The sequence below is a fragment of the Pseudonaja textilis genome, chromosome 11, assembly GCF_049901715.1.
Source record: "Pseudonaja textilis isolate UNSWEBS1 chromosome 11, rPseTex1.2, whole genome shotgun sequence".
Classification (NCBI taxonomy): domain Eukaryota; kingdom Metazoa; phylum Chordata; class Lepidosauria; order Squamata; family Elapidae; genus Pseudonaja; species Pseudonaja textilis.
The window spans coordinates 18,281,120-18,306,320 of NC_142000.1; the positions used below are offsets into that span (position 1 = coordinate 18,281,120).

Genomic DNA, 25,201 nt, shown 5'->3' on the forward strand with positions numbered 1-25,201 from the left:
GGGAGCGAGGGACTCGTCATAAATACGAGTCGGTGGCCGATGATTCTGAATGTTGATCAGGTGACCTCGGGGATTGCTACAACGGTCGTAACTGTGAAAAACGCTTGTAAGTCACACTTCGGTGCAGTTGTAACTTTGAGCGGTCACTAAATGAACTAAATGTTGAGTTACAATTACCTTGTATCGTGTTATTATATAAATACGGTCTAAGTAGGAGGAAGGTAGACCAAGCAGAGAGAAGGAATAGCTAAGCCTGAAGTGTAAAACACTTTAATATGTGGCTGATATATGTAAATCTCATATGCTTACAGGTGACTCCTCTTTTCAAGACCTCCACGTACACATTCATATGCACCATTTATGGGACTCTCTCTCTCTCTCTCACACACACACACACACAGACACACAAACACACACCTTCCAAACTTGATAATCTCAACTGTTCGCAGAAGGGCAAAAGTTGTGTCTGTCTGTCTTTCTTTCTTTCTTTCTTTCTTTCTTTCTTTCTTTCTTTCTTTCTTTCTTTCTTTCTTTCTTTCTTTCTTTCTTTTTTTTGGTAAAAGCTTGCAGTAATTTAATAAATCTGGGGACTAGCCTCATTCTTTGTGTTTAATTGATAGAAATGGCATGCATCAAAGGAAACGCATACTGAGACTTAATGTGCATAAAATGGATATTAGCATTTTAAAGAGGCAGATTAACACATTTATCCAAGTAATTTTCATATATTGCTTCTAATAAAAGCTTTGCAGTATAAAATTCTTAATGAGGCTAATCGCAGGCATTCCATTTAGTGGGGTGATTAGGGATAACACAGAGGTATTTTTAATCAGTTTTCTGAGGCTTAAGTGTATATTATTAGTATTAGTATTATTAGTATTATTATACAATTACTTGATTTTTCATAACTTTTGTATATGCAATATATTTATACACACACATTAGAAAATCTCTCTCTCTCACACTCACTCACTCACTCAGTCTAACTCTCTCTTCTCTCTCTTTTATATACATATATTCAATTAACAAAAAGTTCCATCATTCAGTCATGTAGATATTAATTATTTACAGGCTGATGGGCTGGAAAGATAGCCCTGGGCTAGGGACAGACAGAGAGAAATATAAAAATATAAATTCAAACCGAGGAGAAAACATATACAAACTTTAAAACTGCAAGCCGAGCAGGCTTTACGTACAAATCATCCATTTAAATATAAGGTAAATCTCTCTCTCTCTCTTGCTCTCCATCAGAGCCCGCCAGGCCTCCAGGTTCAGGTTCCCGGAGCATTTCCGTGTTTCTTCCAGACTGAATTCAGGGCTGCCAGGGCTTCTACCGTCACTCTCAGCTTCCCAATCACCGTTCTGTTGTCTTGTGAATTGACAACTAGAAAGGAAAAACCAGCAAGAGACTGACGCATCAAGAGGACAGAGTGCTCACAGCTTTACTACGCGAGACAACCCAGGAGCAATAACAGCAAACAGAGGTTTGTCATATAATAGTGGTTTTATCTTCAAAATATATACTATACATATATGTACTATAGGCAGAGATCAAACAATCAGCAATTACAGCAGGGAAAAACACACACACACACACACACAGAGAAGAGAGAGGGTGGAGAGAGAGAGAGAGGAGAGAAGGAGAGGAGAGAAAGAGAGAAGAGAGAAAGGAGAGAAGAGAAAGAGAGAAAAACACACACACAGAGACAGAGAGAGAGAAGAGAGAGAAGAAAGAGGGAGGAGAGAAAGAGAGAAGAGAGAGAGAGAGAGAAGGAGAGGAGAGAAAGAGAGAAAAACACACACAGAGAGACAGAGAGAGAGAAGAGAGAGAAGAGAGAGGGAGGAGAGAGAGAAGAGAGAAAGAGAGAAGAGAGAGAGAGAGAGGAGAGGAGAGAAAGAGAGAAAAACACACACAGAGACAGAGAGAGAGAAGAGAGAGAAGAGAGAGGGAGGAGAGAGAGAGGAGAGAAAGAGAGAAGAGAGAGAGAAAAGAGAGAGGAGAGAAAGAGAGAAGAGAGAGAGAGAGAAGAGAGAGAGAGAGAGAGGCCCTAACAGGGCCTCTTCTTATTATACAGGCTCTTAAAGGGATAACAGCCAAAAACCTTATTGACTCATTCCCATCGTTGCATCGTTGCAGCAGCTGGTCAGCTCTTAAATTACTACCCTGACACAAGAAGCATATTGACGGCCATCTTAACTTCTCCACCTCTGAGTAGCATCAGCCGGACACCAAAAAAAGGACATGCTTAAAAAAAAGAGAGAGAGAGAGGGAGGCAGAGGCACAGCAGTTGCCTTCAGCTGTGTGTTTCTAAGGAGTATCGTGACTCTCTCTTGGGTAGAGAGGTGGCAACGATGACCCAGCCTGAGCAACATGGATCCTCAGGCCAAACCACGGAGCTTCTGCGGACGGTTTAGGAGGTGACTGGGTCAAGATGCAAAGGCCAAGCTGCCAGCTTGTGGGGAAACCCTTCTCCTCTCTCTTTCAAAAAGCAAAATTTTCTTTAAAAAAATAAACAATCATTTTTCTTCCGAAATTGAGATTAGGGTTTAGCTGATTAGTTTGACTGTCTTGGAAAGGGAGGAAGTTGTCACCAGACTGGATCGCCTGAGAATACAGTTCCCAAAAGGTTCCACACCCATTGGCACTACTTAGGTGACCCTGGGGGGGGCACAGATAAACCTCCAAGCGGCCTCAACGATTCTTAGCAAGAGCACCAATGACCAGAGGAGCGCAAGGGATATAAATCCTTCCGTTCTCCCCACCATTCACTCAGAACCGAAAACGCTCCTCGGATGAGAAGCGAAACGTCTTCCAGGGAAAACCAAGAAAGTCCAGTGGCCTTCTTGAAAAGGCACCTTTTGGGAGAACCGTGAGCTGGAGGACTGAGAATCTCCAGAGATATTATATTTTAGGTACTCAGTGGCCTTAAGCATTTGTGAATTGGGAGCTGGAGACCCTGGTGTTAGAGAAGGGCTTACCATCAATGTCTTGCTCAACGAGGTCTTGCTTTTTCTGAAAGATCTGGCTTAAGCTCACATAAGCAAAGCCAATATCCTCACACTCCAGATCCTGTTGATCTTCCAGAGGGTCACTGACCACTGTAAATCGTATACTGGGGGAGAGAGAGAGAGAGAGAGAGAGAGAGAGAGAGAAAGTGGATTATTTCTGACATTACTCAGTCTGGGAATTTGAAAAGTCAGATGAAACTTCAGCTGGGTTTCAATTAAAGCGGCCGATTAGGTTGAATGTGATGACCCAAAGGGGCATGGCACAAAAGCAATGAAGTCATAAAAATAGGTAAAATCCCTTTAATATCTTCAACTTGGTCCCCAAGGTCCAGTTATCATCGGCTGGAGAAAAAACTCTCCCAATAAGAGTTTTTAAAGGGAAGAAATTCAGTCTGAACCCAAAGTACATATAAATTATAAATAAAAACCAACACAAACTACGCTTTGCTGTGCCTTTTGTCTTTTTAAACAGTTTTCCCAGCTGCAGCCAATGAAGGGGATCAGGGCCCCTTCCTCCCCCATAAACCACGCAACTCACATTGGTCCCTTATCCGTTCCTCCCTGAGTGCCCTAGGATGAAGAGGGGGTGGGCCTGGGTCTTCCTCCGAACGCCCAGCCAGACTGTGCCCTTCCCCAGTTTCCTCCACAGCCACTGGAGCCACACTCCCACTCCCTGTCAGCTGTTCCAACTCTCCCTCGGAATCAGATTCCAACAGGGGCATGACATTGAAATAGATTTGGAATTCAGGGCCGGGAAGGGATCCAATCACAACCTCAGTCAAGAAAGGAACATGGTTTATCTGTGGTCAATGGCACCTTCTGGGGTGGGAAAGTCCTTTGAGGATTTGGGGGAGTGTCTGATCTGGACCGGGAACATCCCTAATGGATCAACAGACAGGAATTGCATTTTGTCCGAAGGGGAAGCAGCTGCTTTCATGAGACGCTTGGCTAACATAAGAGGCAATTCAGTTCTTAGAACATCTTTCAGGAGAGCATCAACAATGCAGCATCAGAGAGATAGTAAAAGGTAAAGGTTTCCCTCACACATATGTGCTAGTTGTTTCCGGCTCTAGGGGGTGGTGCTCATCTCTGTTACAAAGCCGAAGAGCCAACGCTGTCCAAAGACGTCTCCATGGTCATGTGGCTAAATGCTGAAGGCGCACGGAACGCTGTTACCTTTCCACCAAAGGAGTCCCTATTTTTCTACTGGCATTTTTTTTACATGCTTTCGAATGGCTAGCTTGGCAGAAGCGGGGACAAGTAATGGGAGCTCACTCCGTGACCCAGTGCTAGGGATTCAAACCGCCAACCTGCTGACAACATCTTAGCATTGAGGCACCGCGTGCCCTAGAGACACATTCATTTATGCTCTCAGCATGTATAGCTCTTATGGTCATGGCAAATGGCTCTGTTTGGAGCTAAATTAAGGGGGTGCCTGCCTCATAGTGTATCATTTAGCAGCAGTGTCCCTAAGTACCTAGATGCACTTCCTTCCTTCCTTCCTTCCTTCCTTCCTCCCTCCCTCATAACTTAATCCTTCTTTCCCTCCCCCTTTCTTTCTTCCTTCCTTCCCCATAACTCAATCCTTCCTTCCTTCCTTCGTTCCTTCCTTCCTTCCTTCCTTCCTCCCTCCCTCCCTTCCTTTCCTTCCTTCCTCCCTCCCTCCCTCCCTCCCTCCCTCATAACTTAATCCTTCCTTCCCTCCCCCTTTCTTTCTTCCTTTCTTCCCCATAACTCAATTCTTCCTTCCTTCCTTCCTTCCTTCCTTCCTTCCTTCCTTCCTTCCTTCCTTCCCTTGCTCCCTCTCTCCCTCCCTTCCTTCCTTCCTTCCTTCCTCCCTTCCTTCCTCCCTTCCCTCCCTCCCCTTCCTCCCCTCCCTCCCTTCCTTCCTCCCTCCCTCCCTCCCTCCCTCCCTCCCTCCCTCCCTCCCTTCCTTCCTTCCTTCCTCCCTTCCCTCCCTCCCTTCCTCCCTCCCTCCCTTCCTTCCTCCCTCCCTCCCTCCCTCCCTCCCTCCCTCCCTCCCTCCCTCCCTCCCTTCCTTCCTTCCTTCCTTCCTTCCCTCCCCATCCCTTTACTTCCCCCCTCCCTTCCTTTTCCTCCCTCCCTACTTTCCTTCCTTCCTTCCTTCCTTCCTTCCTTCCTTCCTTCCTTCCTTCCTTCCTTCCTTCCTTCCCTCCCCCATCCGTTTACTTCCCCCTCCCTTCCTTTCCCTCCCTCCCTCCTTTCCTTCCTTCCTTTCCCTGGCGCCTCAGCCAGCCCACCACACTTGGAAAAGTTTATCCAGACCGCAAAAAAATTAGCTGTTGTGCATCTTTTTTTTCCCTCCACAAACCAAACCAAACAAAGAAAACATCACCATCCATTCAGATTAATGCCATTCTGGATAAAGCAGATGTTGCTTCAAAAATATTTAATGTAGCTTCCCAGCTGTCCCAGAAGATGATGTTATTGGCAACGGGAAGAATCTTTTTACGTAGGATGGGGCAAAATGCAAATCTGTAGGTGTTAACATATGTGTATTAACATTGTGGTTTATTATTTGTCCCTTTGGGATTTGATTCTTACAGAGTATTAAGCCACAACATTGTTTTAGTTCAACCATGATGTAACAACGGCTTAAAATATTGGGGGAAAAAAACATAAGTTGGCTGAGGGATCCTGAATAGTTTTGTCAAGAGCTTATTATTAAGGCGTGAATTCAGAATGGTGTTTGGCGCCTTATTAATTTATTTGCTGTGTCCGTTTCTCGTGGTTATTGACGGAAGAGTTGACTTACAAACTCCAAACAACCCCTCGTTGTTTCTTTCATTTAGAAACTGCCTCTAGCCTTCTCATTATTTCGGGGACCGAACGCACAAATTCAGCCTATTCATTCAGTTGCAGAACGCCAAGTTAGGCAAGTTACGGTGGCTCTGCGAGGTAAATTAGCAATTTCCAAATTCAATAAACACACTGCGTTCGCACAGCAATTCTACAGCACATCTGGAGAGTTAAAAAAGACTTCACACCTGTAATTTTGACAACGTTTACAATAGCAACCCGGTTTGTTCTTTTTTTAAAAAAAAAAAAACCAAACTTTTTCCCGATGTCTAGAAGATGAAAATCTCGGTGAGAACCTGGGAAATTCAATCTGCAAACTAAAAAAAAACGTTGACTTTCATTCTCGTTGTCTTTTCAACAGCGCGAGTTAGTGTCATTTTAGTTATCCCTGAGATTTCCTTTCCCCACATACGTGGCCAATTTGGAGCGATATTTTTATCCCGGGTTGTTTGGTTTCCTAAACTTTAAAGTTTGGTTCCTGTTTCAAATGAAAGGGAGAAGGAAAGAAAAAAAAAGAAGAAGAAGAAGAAGAAGAAAAAAAAGAAATCTTCTGATATTATTATATAGGGCTTTGTGATAGGAAACATGTGCCCGAGGAACGAAGCCGCCAACTTCACAATCCGCGGCATCTGTGCACTTGAGAACAATCATGTGCATTTCCCATCCCTCCTGATGGCGGGACTTCAAAGATGGCCCTCGAGCTGGACGAGGGAGCAAGGAGCGAGTCACATATTCAAGTGGTCCGCACATGGGGGCGTCTTATATGGGACAAACTGGAAGGAGATGCTATAATTGGTGAAGGCACCAGGCTAGGAAGCGGGAGACTGTGAGTTCTAGTCTCACCTTAGCTATAAAAGCTGGCTGGGTGACTTTGGGCCCGTCACCAGGAGACTGTGAGTTCTAGTCCCACCTTAGCCATAGAAGCTGGTTGGGTGACTTTGGGCCGATTACCAGGAGACTGTGAGTTCTAGTCCCGCTTTAGCCATAAAAGTTGGCTGGGTGACTTTGGGCCGATTACCAGGAGACTGTGAGTTCTAGTCCCGCCTTAGCCATAGAAGCTGGTTGGGTGACTTTGGGTCCATTACCAGGAGACTGTGAGTTCTAGTTCCGCCTTAGCCATAAAAACTGATTGGGTGAGTTTGGGCCGATTACCAGGAGACTGTGAGTTCTAGTCCCACTTTAGCCATAAAAGCTGGCTGGGTGACTTTGGGCTGATTACGAGGAGACTGTGAGTACTAGTCCCGCCCTAGGGATGAAAGTCAGCTGGGTGAATTTGGGACAATCACCAGGAGACACTGAGTTCTAGTCTTGCCTTAGGTATGAAAGCCAACTTTGACCAGTCCCTCTCTCTCAGCCCAACTCATCTCATAGGGTTGTTGTGTGGAAAATAGGAGGAGGAAGGTGTGTGAGATGTGCTTCCTGCCTTGAGTTATTTATAAATAATAAAGGTGGGATATAAATAATGACATTGATCTGTCTTAATGAATCCAACCACTCATCCATTCGTATGAGTAACTTCTTTGATTGGCAATAATTCTTGAGAATGGACGATTGGGGGACAATGGTGTATAGAAATACGTTTGTTAAATGAAATATGGATATTCTCCATTATTTTTGGATAGTATTTACAGAATATTATGAATAAGCATGTCCAGAATCAAAATGCGTCCATTTTTGAGTGACCCAGACATCTTAAACCAGGCATAACTGCAAAGAACGTTGAGCAAAAGATTTTGCATAGTCCTTAGATTTGAATTTGACACATAAAACAATCGTACATGCCACAGATTATAGGACTACCAGGACATCTTTAACTTTATTTGGAGTTTTACTTGACTCAGTGTGTTATTCATCTCACTAATGTATGCAGTAAATCTGGAAGTCCTTTGCTTGTTTGCTGAAATAAGAAAAGGGGGAAAAAGAAGAAGAAGAAGAAGGGGGAAAAAAGGAATCTTTCGGAACTTCAAAGTGCTTTAGATGTGAGGCGTGCCTCCTCTTAAGGGATCATTTTATGGCATTTCCTGTCGGATTCCATTAAAAAAAAAAACCCAAACCACTGTCTGCCAGCCACCATGTGAGGCTCAGTTTTGGAAATAAAAATGGAAGGAAAGAAAAGATTGGTTGCCTTTTGGCCAGCTAATATCCTGTTTCCTGAAACTGCTTATCTGCAAATACATGGACAATCCCAGGGTGCGCGAAGCTAATTGGCGGTTTTCTTCAACCAACCAAGCCAGCGGCTGCTCCAGCTATGGCCAAAATAGCCCAGATCTTGAAATTAAAATGAATTTCTCTGCACACACACACACACACAATGGATGGACATTAAAAAGGAAAACAGTGCTTTGCTTTTGAAAATCGTAAGCCGCCTTCAGATAATGTGAAGGGCGGATTTATATTTTCTCGGAATAAACATGGGCATTAGGAATACATTTTCCTGCTGAGAACAACTCGAATCTACGCTCCTGTTAAGTGCCCAGGTAGAAATACAAATGGATTATGTGGCTACTGGAGTAGCTGAACTTAGGGAAGCAAAAGTCAACTTTTCCCCAAGTATTTAGGTCTTCCTGTCAGCTCTGGAAGCCATAACTGAGATCAGATGCTCCCACACTGCCACATTTTGAGCCTGGGAAAATGGGAAGGGGGAATTGCTTGGAGTGTATGTAGTTAGACATAATAACATTCTTTTTCTAATTCAAGGTCATGTTATTTCTGCACCTGGGTGAGGGGAAATCTCAAGTTGGGACAGATGGCCCACCCCCTCTTCATCCCAGGGCAACCACAGGGAGGAAAGGAGAAGGGAGCAATGTGGGTTGCATGGCTTATGGGGGAGGAAAGGGCCCTGATTCCCTTCATTAGCTGCAGCTGGGAACACAATGTTTAAAAAGGGAAGTTGCGCACAGCAGACTGTTGGGAGCAAATTGTGAATTATCTTGTTTTGTCAAGGCTTATCTGTGTTCCTGGTGTTTTCCCAACTGTGTTTGCTTTCAAGTCTGCAATTCCTTCTCCTGACCTGTCCAGTTAATTACTGCAGCGTGGTTTGTTTGGATTTTTAGTTACAGTTTGTATGTACTTTGTTTTCGGACTGAATTTCCTCCACTTAAAGACTGTTCTGGGAGAGATTTTTCTCCAGCCAGAAGGTAACCTGGACATTGGGGGAAAAGTTAGAGATAATAAAGGGACTCCTACTTATTATCTGACTGTGTTGCCTTTGTGCCACGCCCCTTTGGGTCATCATAGTGTTGTAATTTCGAACAGTCCCTAAATGAACTGTTGTAAATCGAGGACTACCTATCATTAATAATTAGAGCCTGGGGAAAAGAAAAAGAAATGCAGGTGGTCCTCAACTTACAACTGTTCATTTAGTGACTGTTCGAAGTTACAACGTCACTGGAAAAAAAGGGACAGGATGGTTTTTCACACTTATAACCACTGCAACATCCCTGGTGAGCTGTGATTTACATTCAGATGCTTGGCCACTGACTCACATTTATAACAGGTCGCAGTGTCCCAAGGATAAGCCAAGTCCACGGGGGCGGGGGGAAGCCAGATTCACTTAACAACCGTGTGACTCATTTAACAACTGCAAGAATTCACTTAACAAACGTGGCGAGAAAAGTCATAAAAATGGGACTCGCTTAACCGATTTCTCCCCTTAGCAACACAAATTCTGGGCTCGATTACTGTTGTAAGTCGAGGACTGCCTGTTATTACTGGGGTTACTGGTGTGTCCTCTCAAAAACTTACCTCCCATGCCTGGGCTCAGAGCCACAAACAACAGCCTTGAGATAATCCCACCTTGCTTCGTGGTTGGCTTGATCCACGTAGATTACTGCAAAATCAAACAGAAATGACCGAGGCCGCAATGTAAGTACCAGCAAATAAATAAATGCATTTTCTTTGCAGGACTTCTTTTCCACAGGCTCATCCTTCCTGTTGATTTCAGCATCTCCAAACAGCACTTAGACTTATATACCGCTTCACGGTGCTTTACAGGCCTCTCTAAGCAGGTTAAAGAGTCAGCCTGTTGCTCCGAGCAACAGGCCCTTGTTTTACCCATCTCGGAAGGATGGATGGCTGAGTCAAGTTTGAGTCGGTTGGGATCGAACTCCTGGCAGTGGGCAGAGTTAGTTTGAAATATGGCATTCTAACCACTGTACCACCAAGGAAGGAAGGAAGGAAGGAAGGAAGGAAGGAAGGAAGGAAGGAAGGAAGGAAGGAAGGAAGGAAGGAAGGAAGGAAGGGAGCAATGGCATTTAGACTTATATACTGCTTCACAGTAATTTACAGTCCTCTCTAAGCAGCTTACAGAGTCAGCCTCTTGCCCCCAATAATCTGTGTTCTCGTTTTACCGACCTCAGAAGGACGGAAGGCTGAGCCAATCTTGAGCCTGGTGAGATTCAAACTCCTGGCTGTGGCCAGAGGTAGCTAGCAATGCTGCATTCTAACCACTGAACCAGAACTAGATAGATAGATAGATAGATAGATAGATAGATAGATAGAGAGAGAGAGAGAGAGAGAGAGGAAGGGAGAGAGAATGAATATAAACAGATAGACAGTGACAAATACAATATGGTAGATAGACAGAAGACAGAGAGATAGATAATAGATGATAGTTAGCCATATATATCCCTTAGATGTATTAGATGTTCACAGCGGTTTACAGCCCTCTCTAAGCATTTTACAGAGTCAGCCTCTTGCCTCTAACAATCTGGGTGCTCATTTACCGACCTCGGAAGGACAGAAGGCTAAGTCAACCTTGAACCAGTCAGGATCGAATTGCTGGCAGTCGGCAGAATTAGCCAGCCATGCTGGCTCCTGAAATAAAATGTTGCCCTAAATTCATATCCACTTTTCTTTTCTTTTCTTTTCTTTTTTACAAAGAAATGCTATTGTAAGGCCACGCATTCTTTTTCAATGACTTATACGGACATGCAGTTCCCATCTGGTACAAGATGCGCAACGTAAAGCAAGAATAAAGACGAAGCCAATTCTAGAAGGCAGAATGTGGAGGGCAGATGAGTGGAGTTTATTCTCAGACAGACAAATATTTGCAGAAAAGGTGGATTTTAAAAAACAAAACAAAAAAACCCACACAACCAGATAGAGGCTCCAACTTTGAAAAGACCTTCCAGATTCCTCCTGGGAGCAGGAACGTCTTTTGAAATTCTTTTGAAACCAATTCTCGAATGCAGCTCATCTGCCTGGAATTCACACTGTATAACACAGCGGTCGCCAACCTTTTGGACCTCAGGGACCACCAAACTCATAATTTTAAATCCCGCGGACTGGAGACCCTGGGAAAATCCCCCCAAAAAGCCTGCAGGAAAATTCCCCACCCCCGTTTTCCTACCGATCGAATCATTCTTTATTTGGGATCGCAGGATACCGTCTCCAGCTCCGTTCTCAGGGGGAGAGAGAAAGAGAGAGAGAGAGAGAAAGAGAGAGAGAGAGAGAGAGAGAGAGAGAGACTCTTTTGGCTTCATGCAAGGAAAGCAGCAGAAGCAGCAGAAGTCTTTCTTTCTCTCCCCCAAACTCCACTAGAATGGCGCAGCCTTTTGGAGCAGGATGCCTTGCAGAGTCCCAAATATTAATTTCTGGCAAAGTTTGGGGGAGAGAAAGAAAGTCTTTTGCTGCTTTCCTTGCATGAAGCCAAAAGCAGAAGAAGAAAGAAGCGGAAAGAAGCAGCCCGGTGGCCAGGGGAGGTGTGTGAGGCAAGTGGGATAAATTTCCTCCCCTCTGCCCTTTTCTCCCTCCCCTCACTACCTCGTGCTGTTTGCAAGAAAAGCGACGCACGCGAGAACAATTGATCAGTGGAACCATTTGTCTCCAGAAGTTGCAAGTGCTTCAATACTGGCGCTTTTTAAGAAGAGATTGGACAACCATTTATCTGAAATGGTATAGCATCTCCTGCTCGAAGAGGGGGGTTGGACTAGAAGACCTCCCGGGTCCCTTCCAACTATGTTACTCTGTTCTGTTCTTCCTGCAATTTTAAAAGAAAAAACTTGAGAATGCTCAGTGTTTTCTTTTTCCTTTAAACAAATGCCCAGGCTAAAATAGTTCCTCTTGCCTATAGTTTGATTTGTTTTTAAGGCTTCCTTGTGATTTTTATCAAGCACTTTGTGAGTTTTAAAATGGTAAATAAAAGAATGGAATTGATGAAGAGGGAAAAAAGGCTTTGCTAGATGAAGTCATCGCTGGTTCACACTGACCAACTTTGGTAATCTAGGATTGCTTCCTAGTTCACCTTTAATTGGGTTCTTAAGAGTGAAAAATCCAGGTCTAAATTATCCCTCATTAAAGCACAAGAGTGCAAACTTCTTATGGGAAAGGGTAACAGAACAACAGAGTCGGAAGGGACCTGGGAGATCTTCTAGTCCAACCCCTTTCTGACCAGCCAAGTCAATGAGGAACTCAGATTCGCTTAGCAACCATGTTACTAATTGAACAATTGCAACGATTCCCGGGACCACTGTGGCAAGGTCATAAAATGGAGTAAAATTTACTTAATGACTGTATCACCGAGCGACAGAAATTTTGTGCTCGTAAGTCAAAGATTACCTGTACATGGAAAGAAACTTTCTTCCATTGTACTACTCTGAATCCAAAGGATACTTAGCCGCTACTCACTCCTAACTCTATGTAAGTCTTGTTTTTTTTAAAAATAAAAGTTTGGGAATATTTCGTTCATCTTACCCTTTTCTCTTGTCAATTTGTGAGTAGGTTTCTACACAGCCAAGCTAACGTTCTTTAGGCTCAAAATCATTAATCTCATTCCCGGGCTCTTTTCCTGCTTTCTCAGCATAGTTCAAGCAATATTCTCTCGGCTCTATGAAATATAAATTCTATTTCCTTGTTATCGGTACCTATCAACTCAACTTAATCTCTGTTATTTCAATTATGGTGGTTTTGTCCAGAGAAGCAGAAAGAGAAAAACGAGATGGAAGGACCGGCGAGGGGAAGGAGGGAGGGATGGAATCATATATTTTTTTCTCCAAGGTGAAATTAAGAATTTCCCTTTTGTGCTGTCACTGTTTATGTCAACTTAGTGAAGAAGCGGTCGGTTTGCTTACACCCCGAATATTTGACACTGGAGAATTAAAAGTACCGTTCAGTTCAGCTTGAAAATAGTTAGTGTTAATTAAAAAAAAAGGATTAATTGTATGTATTATATTTATCGTACTGTCAAAAAACGATGCTGAAAGATAGAAATTTTTGTAAACTTTTTAATATTTTGAATTTCAAAAAAGTATTTTTTAAAATTAAAAAAAAAGAAAAAAGGAAATAGTTAGCATAACTTCTGCCCGTTTATTAATGCCTTCTCACCTATTTGTTTTTTTTTTTTTAAAGATCTTTCATTCCGAAGTACTGTTTGATACAGCACCTCTGTCAACAAGTCATAGGTGGAAGGACTGTGCATGGAAATAGGATTCAGATTTCCTGTTATCTATACAGCAAAAGACCACATACGATTTCAACCTATTTATCTAGAGGCAATTAGCAATGTGGGAAAGCAAGCTAATAGCATACTTCTCTTTCATAAGGTCCTTGATGGTCTCTGAGCTTGGTTGTTTTCTTGCAGACGTTTCATTACCCGACTAGGTAACATCATCAGTGCTAGAAGCAGCTTCTAAGTACTGATGATGTTACCTAGTTGGGTAATGAAACCTCTGCAAGAAAATAACCAAGCTCAGAGAGCACCAAGGGCTCCACAGTTCAATTCTGAGTTAGAAATATTCTCTTCTCTTGATTTCCCCATCTTCTCTTCATCCTACTATTCATTTATCTGCTTTCTCATCCAGGAAAGACAGACAAGACTATGGACAACAATGAAAAAAAAAAACCCAGCAAGGCCTGGAAATTAATTGCACCTCCACCCTACACCCTACAATATCTGTCTTGCTCAGATATTTCCTAAATTCAGTTCTGGGTACCACAGTTGCAAAAGAACAGAGACAAATTGGATCAAGTTCAGATGAAGGTTTACCAAGATGGAAACTAAATAAAAAATAACCAATGGATTAAAATTCCCAGGATGATGGTTCAGGTTAGACTTCTGCAGGAACTTTCTGACTGTATGAGCCCTCAGAGAACCTACATGAAGTGGGGAATTCTTTGCTGGAGGACTTCAAACAAAACCTAGAAGGTCATCTTTGAGAGGTGCTCTAGGAACCCTACGCTTAGCATAGAGTTCAAGTAGATGATGTCTAAGATCCCTTCCAATTCTGTGGCTCTAGACCTACCACAGATCTTGGTTCTGCAGAGTAGACCAATCACACCATTAGTATCATAAACCATCTGCCTATGTGAGTTTATTGATGAGTAACTGTCGGAGGCAAGGCCTACCACTTGTCCCAACTTCCAAGTTTTGATGTTCTATCTCTTCTGGTGCCAATGAAATGAGAGCTTGGAAACTCTACTTCTTCAATTTTGGGAAAAATCTACAAATATTCCTTTCTGAAATCCAGTGCCCATCTTCTTTACCTGATTCGTTAGATAGATTTTTTAAAAATATATGAATAAAGCTGTATGCAAAATAATGTCCATAATTAACAGACAAGCACAGACCCATTATAGTCTTATGATTTACTAAGGGCGTTTAGCTTATTAACTGTAAATCTCTCCCCCTTCTATCTATAGATTAGAAAGGCAGAGCAAATGGCTAGGGAAGTGACAGTACTCAGTTGTGATATTAAATGTTGCTTATTAAGGCAGAATTTCACAAGATCTCTTTGTCTCAGCTAAGATATAAAGCCATTTCTTAAAAAGCCAGCCGCAATGCTTGAGACATAAACATAATAAAAGAACCCAATAAAAAAGGTATTTATTTACTGAGAAATAATGACTTCTCAAATTACACCGGGGTTTATCATGATTATTATTTTTTTCATACAAAATCCATGGGACTGCTAGTTTCTCTCTAAGCTCAAAGTACACTTCTTTTCCCCATCATGTAAATCTCAGTTTTATTAAAGAAAATATTCAATTAACCTCAAATATTCTACATACCCAAATCTAATTAGGCCTGAATAAGAAATGGAGTAAAGCTATAGTAAACACGCACATTCTGACTTCATTACTATTAGATTATTGGCTTTCTTGCCAACATTATGAAACACCAAAATTCATTAGGGTGCTTTCTCTGGAATGATGTTTCTTTACAAGGAGACCAGGCACAGAGGAAATATTAGATGACCAGTTATTTAAGTAATACCCGAGGAAAAGCAAAGCAACCTTGCTGGAAATGAGTTCTCTCTGATAACTTCGTGGCAAAGGCAGAAATATTATTTCCCAAGAGAAGGTGCAGCTTGTTAGAAAACTGATTTGTAACATACCTGTATGCAAGAATGCTGGCTTGTATAAAAAGAAGCACAGAATCAAAATTACGTGAAGCATTAGTACGGCTTTATGAAGCCTTAGGGAAGCCACACCTGGAATACTGCATCCAGTTTTAGTCGCCGCATTTAAAAAAAAAGATGTGGAGACTTTGGAAAAAGTGCAGAGAAGAACAACTAAAATGATTAAAAGTGCAGAGGAGAGCAACTAAGATGATTAAAACATATGAAGAACGGGTTGCAGGAATTGGGTATGGCTGGTCTAGAGAAAAGAAGGACTAAGGGTGACAGGATAGCAGGATTCCGGTATTTGAGGGGCTGCCACAAAGAAGACGGGGTCAACTTATTTTCCAAAGCACCAGAAGGCAGGACAAGAAACAAAGGATGGAAACTAATCAAGGAGAGAAACAATGTGGAACTAAGGAGAAACTTCCTAACAGTGAGGACAATTGACCAGAGGAGGAGGAGGAGAAGAAAGAGAAGGAGGAGAAGGAGGAGGAGAAGGAGGAGAAGGAGAAGAAGGAGGAGGAGAAGGAAAGGAAGGAGGAGGAGGACAAGAAGAAGGAGAAGAAGGAAAAGGAGAAGGAGGAGAAGGAGAAGAAGGAGGAGAAGAAGGAGAAGAAGGAGGAGGAGGAGGAAAAAAGCAGGAGAAGGGGAGAAGGAGGAGGAGAAGGAAAAGGAGAAGGAGGAGAAGGAGAAGAAGAAGGAGGAGAAGAAGGAGAAGAAGGAGGAGGAGAAGGAAAAAAGCAGGAGAAGAAGGAAGAGAAGGAGAAGAAGGAGGAGGAAAGAAGAAGAAGAAGAAGAAGAAGAAGAAGAAGAAGAAGAAGAAGAAGAAGAAGAAGAAGAAGAAGAAGAAGAGACACACAAAACCAGCGATTTAGACGTACAAAACGAAATAAGTATTAGTTGAATTCCTACCGTGGCTGTAGTTGTAGTACACCCGCTGCCTGCTCCTGGGTTTTGGAAGCGCCACCGGAGTTTCGGTTGTTTCGAAACTGGAGAATTTGGACTCTATGAAAAGCTGCTGGATCATCTGGTCCATCAAAATCTGGGGATCCGTGAGGCTGAGCGACACGATCTCGATGCGGATCCTTTCGGCAGTCTGCTGAAAGACACGCAACCATAACCTTTGCTGCTTGTAACGCAACACCGTCTCACTGAGCTTGGCCCATGCACAAACAGAGGTTAAGTCTTTCTTTTTATCCTCCTGCCACCCCCACCTCCCACCCCACCTGCCAGAGACCCCTGGATTCCCTCGCCAACCCCGCCTGCCCATCCAGGCACCACCCACGCGAGTGATGTAAAGTTGGCCATGCCCACTCAGTCACGTGACACGCACCCTAGCCACGCCCACCCAGCCGGTCATTAGGAAGAACCGGTTGTTAAGTTATTTGAATCCCAACACTGCCCATGTTGCGCGAGGGGAATTCGCTGGATAAAGCAATTACGGTAGGTTTGGAAGAGCTAGCGGTGAAAGGAAGCCAGGCTTTGAGAGGACCCGGTGGCTGGATATCCTCAAAGTGGACATTAACCAGAGCACCCAAGGAGCAGTGAAAGATCGGAAGATGTGGGGGGAACTGGCCTGCAGAATTGCCAAGAGTCAGACACAACTGAATGAGACCACATCGATGGACCACAGAATTGCCAAGAGTGACACACAACTGAATGGGACCACATCGATGTACTACAAGCAGACACGTCACACACAAGGCTTTGGATGACAAATCTGCAAAGTGCTCCTGATTTGGAGATTCCTACAGTCTTTGCAAGAGGCGACACACTTAGGTTTTATGTCACAAATAGTAAATCATTCTTATTTCTTCCTTCTTTCATTATTACCCCTCTTTATTCTTCTTTTGGCCAGTTGGACTGCTAAATAGTACATCCACTAAACATGAAACCAACATATGTGTGCGTGTGTGGGGGAAACTAATCTCTGGTGGAACCACCACACTGTTCACCCTACAAAGCACATCTTCTCGGAGTAGCATCTAACATTATTGCCCTTGAAACCGCTAGCTTTTCTGGGTGTAGTAAAATCACCATCTTTAATACATGAGCGTGCATTTACAAGATGTCTTCATTTTTTTTTTTTTGAGGTGTTGAAATCTTTGATGGGGCCCAAAACATGTGTGTTGATTGCACTTTCCCACTTAACGTGTATCGCTCAAAATAACGCTGTCCACAGGGTGGAAGGAGCTCCGTGTTAAATATTAAAAGGCGAGCACACAAGGAAGTCTCCTGCATTAAGTCAGTTGGTTTCAAAAGAATGCATAACCTCCCCTTCTAAAATGAGGTTAGGCTGAAGAACACTTGGAGGGCGAGATTTGTCTCTTGGAGAAAGAAAACGAACACCTGGGATGTCCTCAGCTTCTCCTCCACTCTCTCTTGATGGTTCCTGTTTGACTTGAAAGTCAATTTCCTCCCTCTGCCATCTGAAGACTTCTCGGTTATAAATCTCCATCACTCACCTGGCACGAATAGGCGCCAAATTAAACAATGATTTAAAAAAACAACAACAGCCACCCATAATGGTTTGGGGTGGTTCATCTTCCAAACCAAACATCCATGCAATGGTTCAAGTGAGACATTGCACCTGACATTTTTTCAGAAGAATATTCTATAATTAAGCCGTCGAAAAACCACCCCAGGATTTCCCCGGTAAATAAATATATATCCTTCCTACCAAACAATATCCTGGCTGTCAACCTCCTTCAATATTGGATGAAGCTACATGACTCCCACTGTTTTTCAAAAGGCATTTTCTTTTATTATGTATCCTAAGACACCTTAACTAAAAAAAAAAAAAAAACCTGAATCTGAATATTTCAATAAGATTTGTTTTATTATTCAGTAGATTCATGGAAATTTTACCGGGATGACAGCAAATATTCCACACCGTTCTGTCTCCGCTAATGCAGGTACACAGCTTCAGCTGGCAATATTACCCAGGATTAGCATAGCGTGATGAAATATTTAAAGGAATTTTCTTTTCGTAAAAACCTAATAAATCAAATGACTGCCAAATGTCATTAAAGTGATGGTCTTTTGACTTGAATATGCTTTTCATATTCAAATTTCGAAAAGAGACGAAGGCACGAAAAGGTTACTCAGTTTCAACTAATAACCTCAAGCACCCTACGTTCACATGCATAAAAAATGAAATTGCTTCCATTGTCTAATTTCGCTTTTAGAAATGAGCTCCTTTTGCCTCCCGCCGCATGCGTATATGTGTGTATGTATATGTGTGTATATATATATGGCATTTTTAAGTGAAATTCGGAGCAAATTCCCTTCCGAATGCTTAACTTGCCTGTCAAAAGCTGCTTGGGTTTACAAATGCTGTCCAAACATAAACAGATATATGTGATAACAGGATGTAACACATATTTTTAAAGGACTTTTGCTCATACCATTCTGTCTGCCATCTTGATTTTTTTGGGGTGGTGGTGAATGGCTATCAGTCCCTGACAAACCTCATCCATTATAATTACCCCCAATCTTTAGCATACATACTTTTTGGGGGGGAAATAATATTTATTTAACTTATTTATTTGTACTTTGCCTTTATTTTACAAATAACTTCAGGTGAAGAACCTATCCAACACTTTCCTCTTCCTATTTTCCCCACAACAACAACCTTGTGAGGTAGGCTGAGCTGAGAGTGACTGCCCTTAGGTCATCCAGCCAGCTGTTCTGACCAAGGCTTCCTGAGACCGTAATTAAGCACATGCTTAATCCAAACAACTCTTGTTTTATTTCAAAGATGGGAATTATGTTCATTCCCAGCCAGTAATGGCTCCCAAACAGTTCCTTGAGATAAGCACCCACCTTTCTCTCCTTTCAATTGCTGCCAACAACTAAAGTGCCAAATTAACTATAAAAAAACCAACCGAAATACAAAGTCCACACAGATCTTCAAGGATTAATCTGAACAGAGAGAATGACTTTGCTTCCTGCAAAGGTTTCATCACCTTTGCCTGTCCTTTATACCTTAGGGGAGGGGCCAATCACCTCCAAACTCACCTCCTGAGTTGCCCCTTTTGTCTCAGCTGCTCTTGCCTTCTAGCAGCTCTTCTAGCAGCTTGCCTTCTAGCAGCTCTGCACATACACATACACACACACACACACACACACACACACACACACACTGGGAACAGGCTCCCCTTGTTCCTCTGCCTCGCTGCTGCCAGACTCCGGAGGCTCCGGAGTCAGCACCCCACTCCCAGATGGTCTGGGCCCCATCTGTGCATTGGACGCGGGACCCTCGTCCAAGTCCTTTCCAAACTCCTGGACTGGTCCCTGTTTTTCCCCACTGTCCAATTCTGCAGCCGTCTGCACAGGCTGCCAGCGAACCACAACACTGGCTTTCCTTCCCAAGCCAAGACTAGAATTCACCTTCTCCTGATGATTGGCCTGAAGTTACCGAGCCAACTTTCATTCTAAACTGGGACTAGAACTCACCATCTTCTGGTGTTTGACCCAAAGTTACCTAGCTGGCTTTTATGCTAAACAGGAACTAGAACTCACCATCTCCTGGCCTGAAATTACCCAACCGGCTTTCATGCTAAGCTGGGACTAGAACTCACGGTCTCCTGGTTTCCAACGGTGCCTTAAACAAACTGACTCTCTTCATATGATTATTGTGTCTGTGTTTCATAATTTCCCCAACTGCCACGTTAAAGAACACAACTGAAGAGTAACTTGGAATAGTCTCTGAGCATAAGCAAAGGTTGGCTGGACCATAAGCATATTTGGCGCCCAAAATCCAGACAGTGACCTCCGATCTAAAGAACTTCAGTTCTTCCTTTGCCTGGAACAATATTACCTTGATTTGCGCTGATTGAGTCAACTTTACTACTAAGACATTGCAAAGAGCCACTTTGTGGCGAGATGGGCAGCAAATACATTTAATGAAGAAGAAGAATACATAATAATACATGATAAGTAACCTTGACAATCATGGCAAGCCAGGCATTTGTTAAAAGGATTAAAAAAGATCCTTTGAATCATAAAAAAATATCTCATGGACCGACCACCTTCTTTCCTTTCAGTGTGCCTATATCTTAACGATACTTTGCTGTGATCAGACACCGATATGCCTATTCTAAGGCAAAGGATACCATGGAAAGAGGAACGTGTAATTTTTTTCCCCCCACTATGAAATGATGAAGGGAAGATGTTCCCAATCAGGCAGGCATTCCTCTCTGAAAGAATAATCTAGGTGCAGAATTTCAACATTTGTAATAACAACGGACTTAATTGTCGATAAGAAAGACCAAAAACGTCTAGTTGGTGGAACTGGCACTACCTGGAGACAGAAGAGGAGGAGGAGAGAAAGAATTGGAGGAGATAGTGAAATACAAAGACCCACAAATAGAAAAAGAACAATTATGGCAAAGGGAAGCAAAAATTGGACTAATAATCAAAGGTGCAACTTGGGTCCAATCCCAAGTTAACTGGAGCAACCTTGAACGTCATCGGCAGCGACAAATTCACCATCGGTCAATTGCAAAAGGCAGCTTGACTTGGAACAGCTTACATCCTGCGACGAGATTTCTAACACCGTCACATCTGCCTATCCCAGGTCCCTGAGAAGGATTCGGTAAGTGGGCAAAAATGCCAAATCCAGCCTGAACCTCTGGCTGACTATGCAATGAACCAAATAATAAACCATCCTTATTATTGGCTTCCCTTCTCCAGTGATCTTATTCTCCCACCTATCGCCTAAATCCCAGGTGCATCAATCAACAAAAGCTTTTCACTTCCCCGATCCTCGAATTTTACTTGCTATACCGTTAAAAAATGGGGGGGTGGGTGTGGATTAAAAAAAAAAATCCCACATATGATCCTCTATAGCAGAGATACATCCACCTGGATTTTTGAAGCTGTTTTTTTTTTTTAAAAAAAAAACCTGCTGGATGTCAACATTAATTATTAACTCTAAGAACCTTGTTTAAAGAAAACGATGATGACAGTTTTCACTAAAATGGTATTAGTGCTAAAAAGAAAAAAAAAGAGAGAGAGAGAGACAGAAAGAGACTATCTATAACGAAGGAGCAAAGATGTAAACACACCTAGGAGGAAAATGAGGCCACCGCAGAATAAATTGGTTTTACTAAGCCTTGCCCCGCGGGCACATTTGAAGATAACTTGAGAGCTGACAGCAAGTAAAATTTTATTGTGATAATTGAAAGCTATATTGTTCTCAAATAATCAAGTGAAGATGTGGAGAGATGAGAACAAGCATTGTTAATTTTATGACGGCGATGTTTTAGCCTTCCCGAGCGCTTCGTGCAAATTCTCAACTCCCAACGCCCAGCTTGGAAGCCTGTAACAAGGCTTTTAATCAATGTATTATACATCAAATTGATAATGCTAACTTCTGATTATATTCACACGTATGAAATATTCATAAAGAACTGTCCGAAGTTTTACATTTTTCTGATTTCTCCCTCCCCCTCCAACGCCCCACCACCCAACCTCCTTCTTCCATTAATTATCATGCCTGGGAGCCCTTTCTCTTTATTTTTTTAAAGCGAAAACACCACTCGTCAGCTTGAATCAACCTGACAAGCTAGCAAGAGCCAATTACATTGGCACTCGCTGGCGCTTTGATGTAGTGGAAACGCAGAGAGATAGGGGGCAAATTGTGTAGCACATTATGTTAATGACATGATTTAATCCAGCCACTAAACTTTATGTAGCCTGCTAGAGAAAAGATGCTAACACTAATTACGCCACTTTGGAAAAGAAAAAGAAGGGGACAGGCGTTTCGTTACTGACGAAGTGGAGCTCATAAATGTTGTAAACGAAATGAAATAATCTATGATTAATTATACATAACGGACCAAAAAAAAAAAAAAAGAGGAGATAGCGTGAGGTGCGGGGGGGAGAAAGAAAGAGCGATTGTAAAGCTAAATTCTGGAGGAAAACATGTTAAAGTTCTTTTTGTGATCATCCGATCTAAGAAATAATGCCGACAATCTAATTTGTAACTTGTTTAAAAAAAAAAAGAAAAGAAAAGAAAATGAAAGGCGTAATTGTCAATGGCTCAAACAACGGGATGTGTTCTTTGAGGTTCATGAGATAATTAGCAGGGGAATCTCTCAATATTTTTTAGGGTTTATTCATATATCTTTTTTTCAGCACTCTTGGTAACTAGGATTTAAGAGCATCCATTAGATTGGGGCAAGTGAACGGAGACTTCTCCAACCCCATTAGGGAAAGACGCAGGTCTAAGAACGCTGTGAGAACTTTGGAGAAGACTTTTTTTCCCTCTCCTTGGTCGGTTCTGACTCACCTGATTAACAGTTGAGGTCGCTGAGCTTGGAACCACACAGTCATCGCTATCTGTGACCGATTCAGCGGTGGCCTGCTGGTCGTCTGGTTCTGTACCAAAAAAAACGGGGGGGGGGGGAAGGTTACCCAAGATAAGAGCAGCTGAGATTATAAAAGAAAAGTATAAACAACGGAATAGGAAAGTGAAGCATGTTACGGTTCCAAGCAACAATGGACCATGGCTTTTCCAGGTGGACAAAACACATCCTTGGTTGATTCGAAAGGTGTTAAATTGTCGCAGGTGGCTGCTGCTTGATCTACAGTTGATTTTTGGAGATACTCAGATCTACCAGGGGGAGACATGATAGCAGTCTACCAATATTTGATGGGCTGTGTTGTGGCCTGCCAGCAGCTAGCAGAGCTGGTGGCAGACTCGGACAGTGAGGACGTTGGGGAGGAACATGGGCCAGTCCTGGAGTCTGACGAGTGCTCCGCGTCGGAGGCAAAGATAGGGTCAGGGCCGTCTGACTGTTATCAGCTGCCTTTGGAGTCGGAGATCAGTGGGGCAGAAGAGCAGCTGGAGCCTGTTCCCAATGTGCGCATGCACAGAGCTGCCAGGAGAAGGGAACAGTTAAGAAACAACGGTCGACTCGGGAGTAAAGGCACAGGTGGACAGTGAATGGCCCCTCCCACAGGGAATAAAAGAGGAGCGAAAGGGGAGTGGGGTTTGCAGGAGACAATTAGTTCAATTCATTAGGGTGAAGATCTGTTCCTGACTCCTTGCCAGGAGAGTGGCGTTTGGAAGATATTGGCCTGGCAACTCTCCCAGCCTGATAAAAAGTCTGTAATCGTGCAATCTCTTGACAGACTGTTTGCAGGAGCTTTGCTGGAGAGGAATTTACTTTAACCTAAATAAAAGGGGTTCTATCAGGATGAAGAGTCGGCTTCATGATTTAGGGGAAGCCTAGGCCAGAACAGACAGAAAAGAGAAGGTCAAAAAGCATCTCTGAGGGCAAGACAAGAAGTAAGGGAGAGATCCAACCTAGAATTAAGGAGGATTTTCCAGACAGTGGGAATCGATGGAGCGGCTTGTCTCTGGAAGTTGTAGATGCTCCATCACTTGGAAGTGTTCAAGAAGAAACTGGCCAGCCCTTGGTCTGGGATATGAAAAGGTCTCCTGCTCAATTTGCGGGTTTGGACCAGAAAGATCCTCTTCCAACTTTGCTATCCGGCATACTCAAGATAACCAGTTCACTCCCAATAAAATAAAGAAATCAACCAACCCAAACCACCTGTCCTCTTTTTCAAAAAAGATTCAGGACGGACCACCAACTGACATGGACTGTTCTGAGGGAAATCTAGAGTGCATTCAGAAACTGCGGGACGTTCTACCAGCTGGATGGAGAGGCCCACTGGTTCTCACGGCAAGATCGGCTTGTAATCTTCGATGGCTGCCTTTCCCATGGTGACTTTGGCAGGGCCTTGGCCAAAAGGATTCTTCCCTGGCTTGCAAGAGCTTGCGTTCATGTATATGCCCCCCCTCTGCTGGGAATTGGGTCTATTGTAGCTTTGGGTCTGATTTGCAGTCGTCATAATGATGGATGGCTTAACTGCCAGAAGAATTAATGATGGGTTGACACTCCAAGGAGAGGCAATTAGAATGCCGTAAATAGCTCAATGGATAGTCATCCGAAGGGACGTTTTTGCTATTCTGTGTCTTCTCTTCGAGGAACGGTGAAGTAATTTATGGCCCAAAACCAGCCCGCCAAAGCGGCGAAAATGGCTGGCAACGGTAGGTTTTCTTCCCTTTCGCAGCAGTTGCATTATAAAAAATGACTCCCCGAAGAGTCGTCATTTCTCTCGTGTTTAAAGGAAGGAAAAAGAGCTTTGGGGGTAAAATGTTAGCAAGACGGCCATTTCTGGTGAGGTGGAGAATACGGGCAAATGGGGCTCGTTTACTGAAGTATAACTTGTCAGGTTTCTTTTGAGCTCGACAACTTGACAAGCGGCCGAAGCGACCTTCTGACAACGGGGAAGCCAAATCCACTTGACAACTAACAACTGTGTGACCAACTTAACAACTGCAGTGTGTGATGTCACCCGGGGCATGGCACAAAGGCAACACAATCACATAAGTAAGAAGAGTCCCTTTAATATCTCCAACTTTGCCCCCAATGTCCAGGTTACCTTCGGCTGGAGAAAAAACTCTCCCAAGAAGAGTCTTTAAGTGGAGGAAATTCAGTCCGAAAACAAAGTACATATAAACTATAAATAAAAACCCACACACCGCAGCAATTAACTGGACAGGGCAGGAGAAGGAATTGTAGACTTCAAAAGCCAACAAAACACACACGGTTGGGAAGATGCCAGGAACCCAGATAAATCTCGACAAAACAAGATAATATATGATTTGCTTCCAACAAGTTGCTGTGCTCAACTTTCCTTTTTAAAAAACTGTGTTCCCAGCTACAGCTAATGAAGGGAATCAGGGCCCTTTCCTCCCCCATAAGCCATGCAACTCACATTGCTCCCTTCTCCATTCCTCCCTGTGGATGAAGAAGGGGTGGGCCTGGGTCTTCCTCCAAATTCCCTCTGCCTTGCTTTGCCTCTCCCCTGCTCTGCCCGGCCAGACTTTGCCCTTCCCCAGTTTCTTCCACAGCCAACGGAGCCACACTCCCACTCCCTGTCAGCTGCTTGGCCTCCCCCTCGGAATCAGATTCCAACAGGGGCATGTCACAGCGATTCACTTAACGGCTGTG

The 25,201-nt window shown here is 43.2% G+C and overlaps 1 protein-coding gene across 3 annotated transcripts in view; it reads right to left on the bottom strand.

Moving 5' to 3' along the window:
- Positions 1-659: 659 nt before the first annotated feature.
- RPGRIP1L (RPGRIP1 like) overlaps positions 660-25,201 on the bottom strand; it is a 58,872-nt gene continuing 34,330 nt past the window's right edge. For 2 of the 3 annotated variants that reach the window (XM_087940688.1, XM_087940687.1), the window contains exons 22-26: positions 22,465-22,553; positions 16,080-16,266; positions 9,574-9,658; positions 2,980-3,113; positions 660-1,384 (exon numbers count right to left, since the gene is read on the bottom strand). In XM_087940688.1, the coding sequence (XP_087796814.1) occupies positions 1,272-1,384; positions 2,980-3,113; positions 9,574-9,658; positions 16,080-16,266; positions 22,465-22,553 (608 nt within the window). In that variant the 3' untranslated portion in view covers positions 660-1,271. The remainder of the gene's footprint in view (positions 1,385-2,979; positions 3,114-9,573; positions 9,659-16,079; positions 16,267-22,464; positions 22,554-25,201) is intronic. The other variant, XM_087940689.1, reaches the window with a different exon arrangement.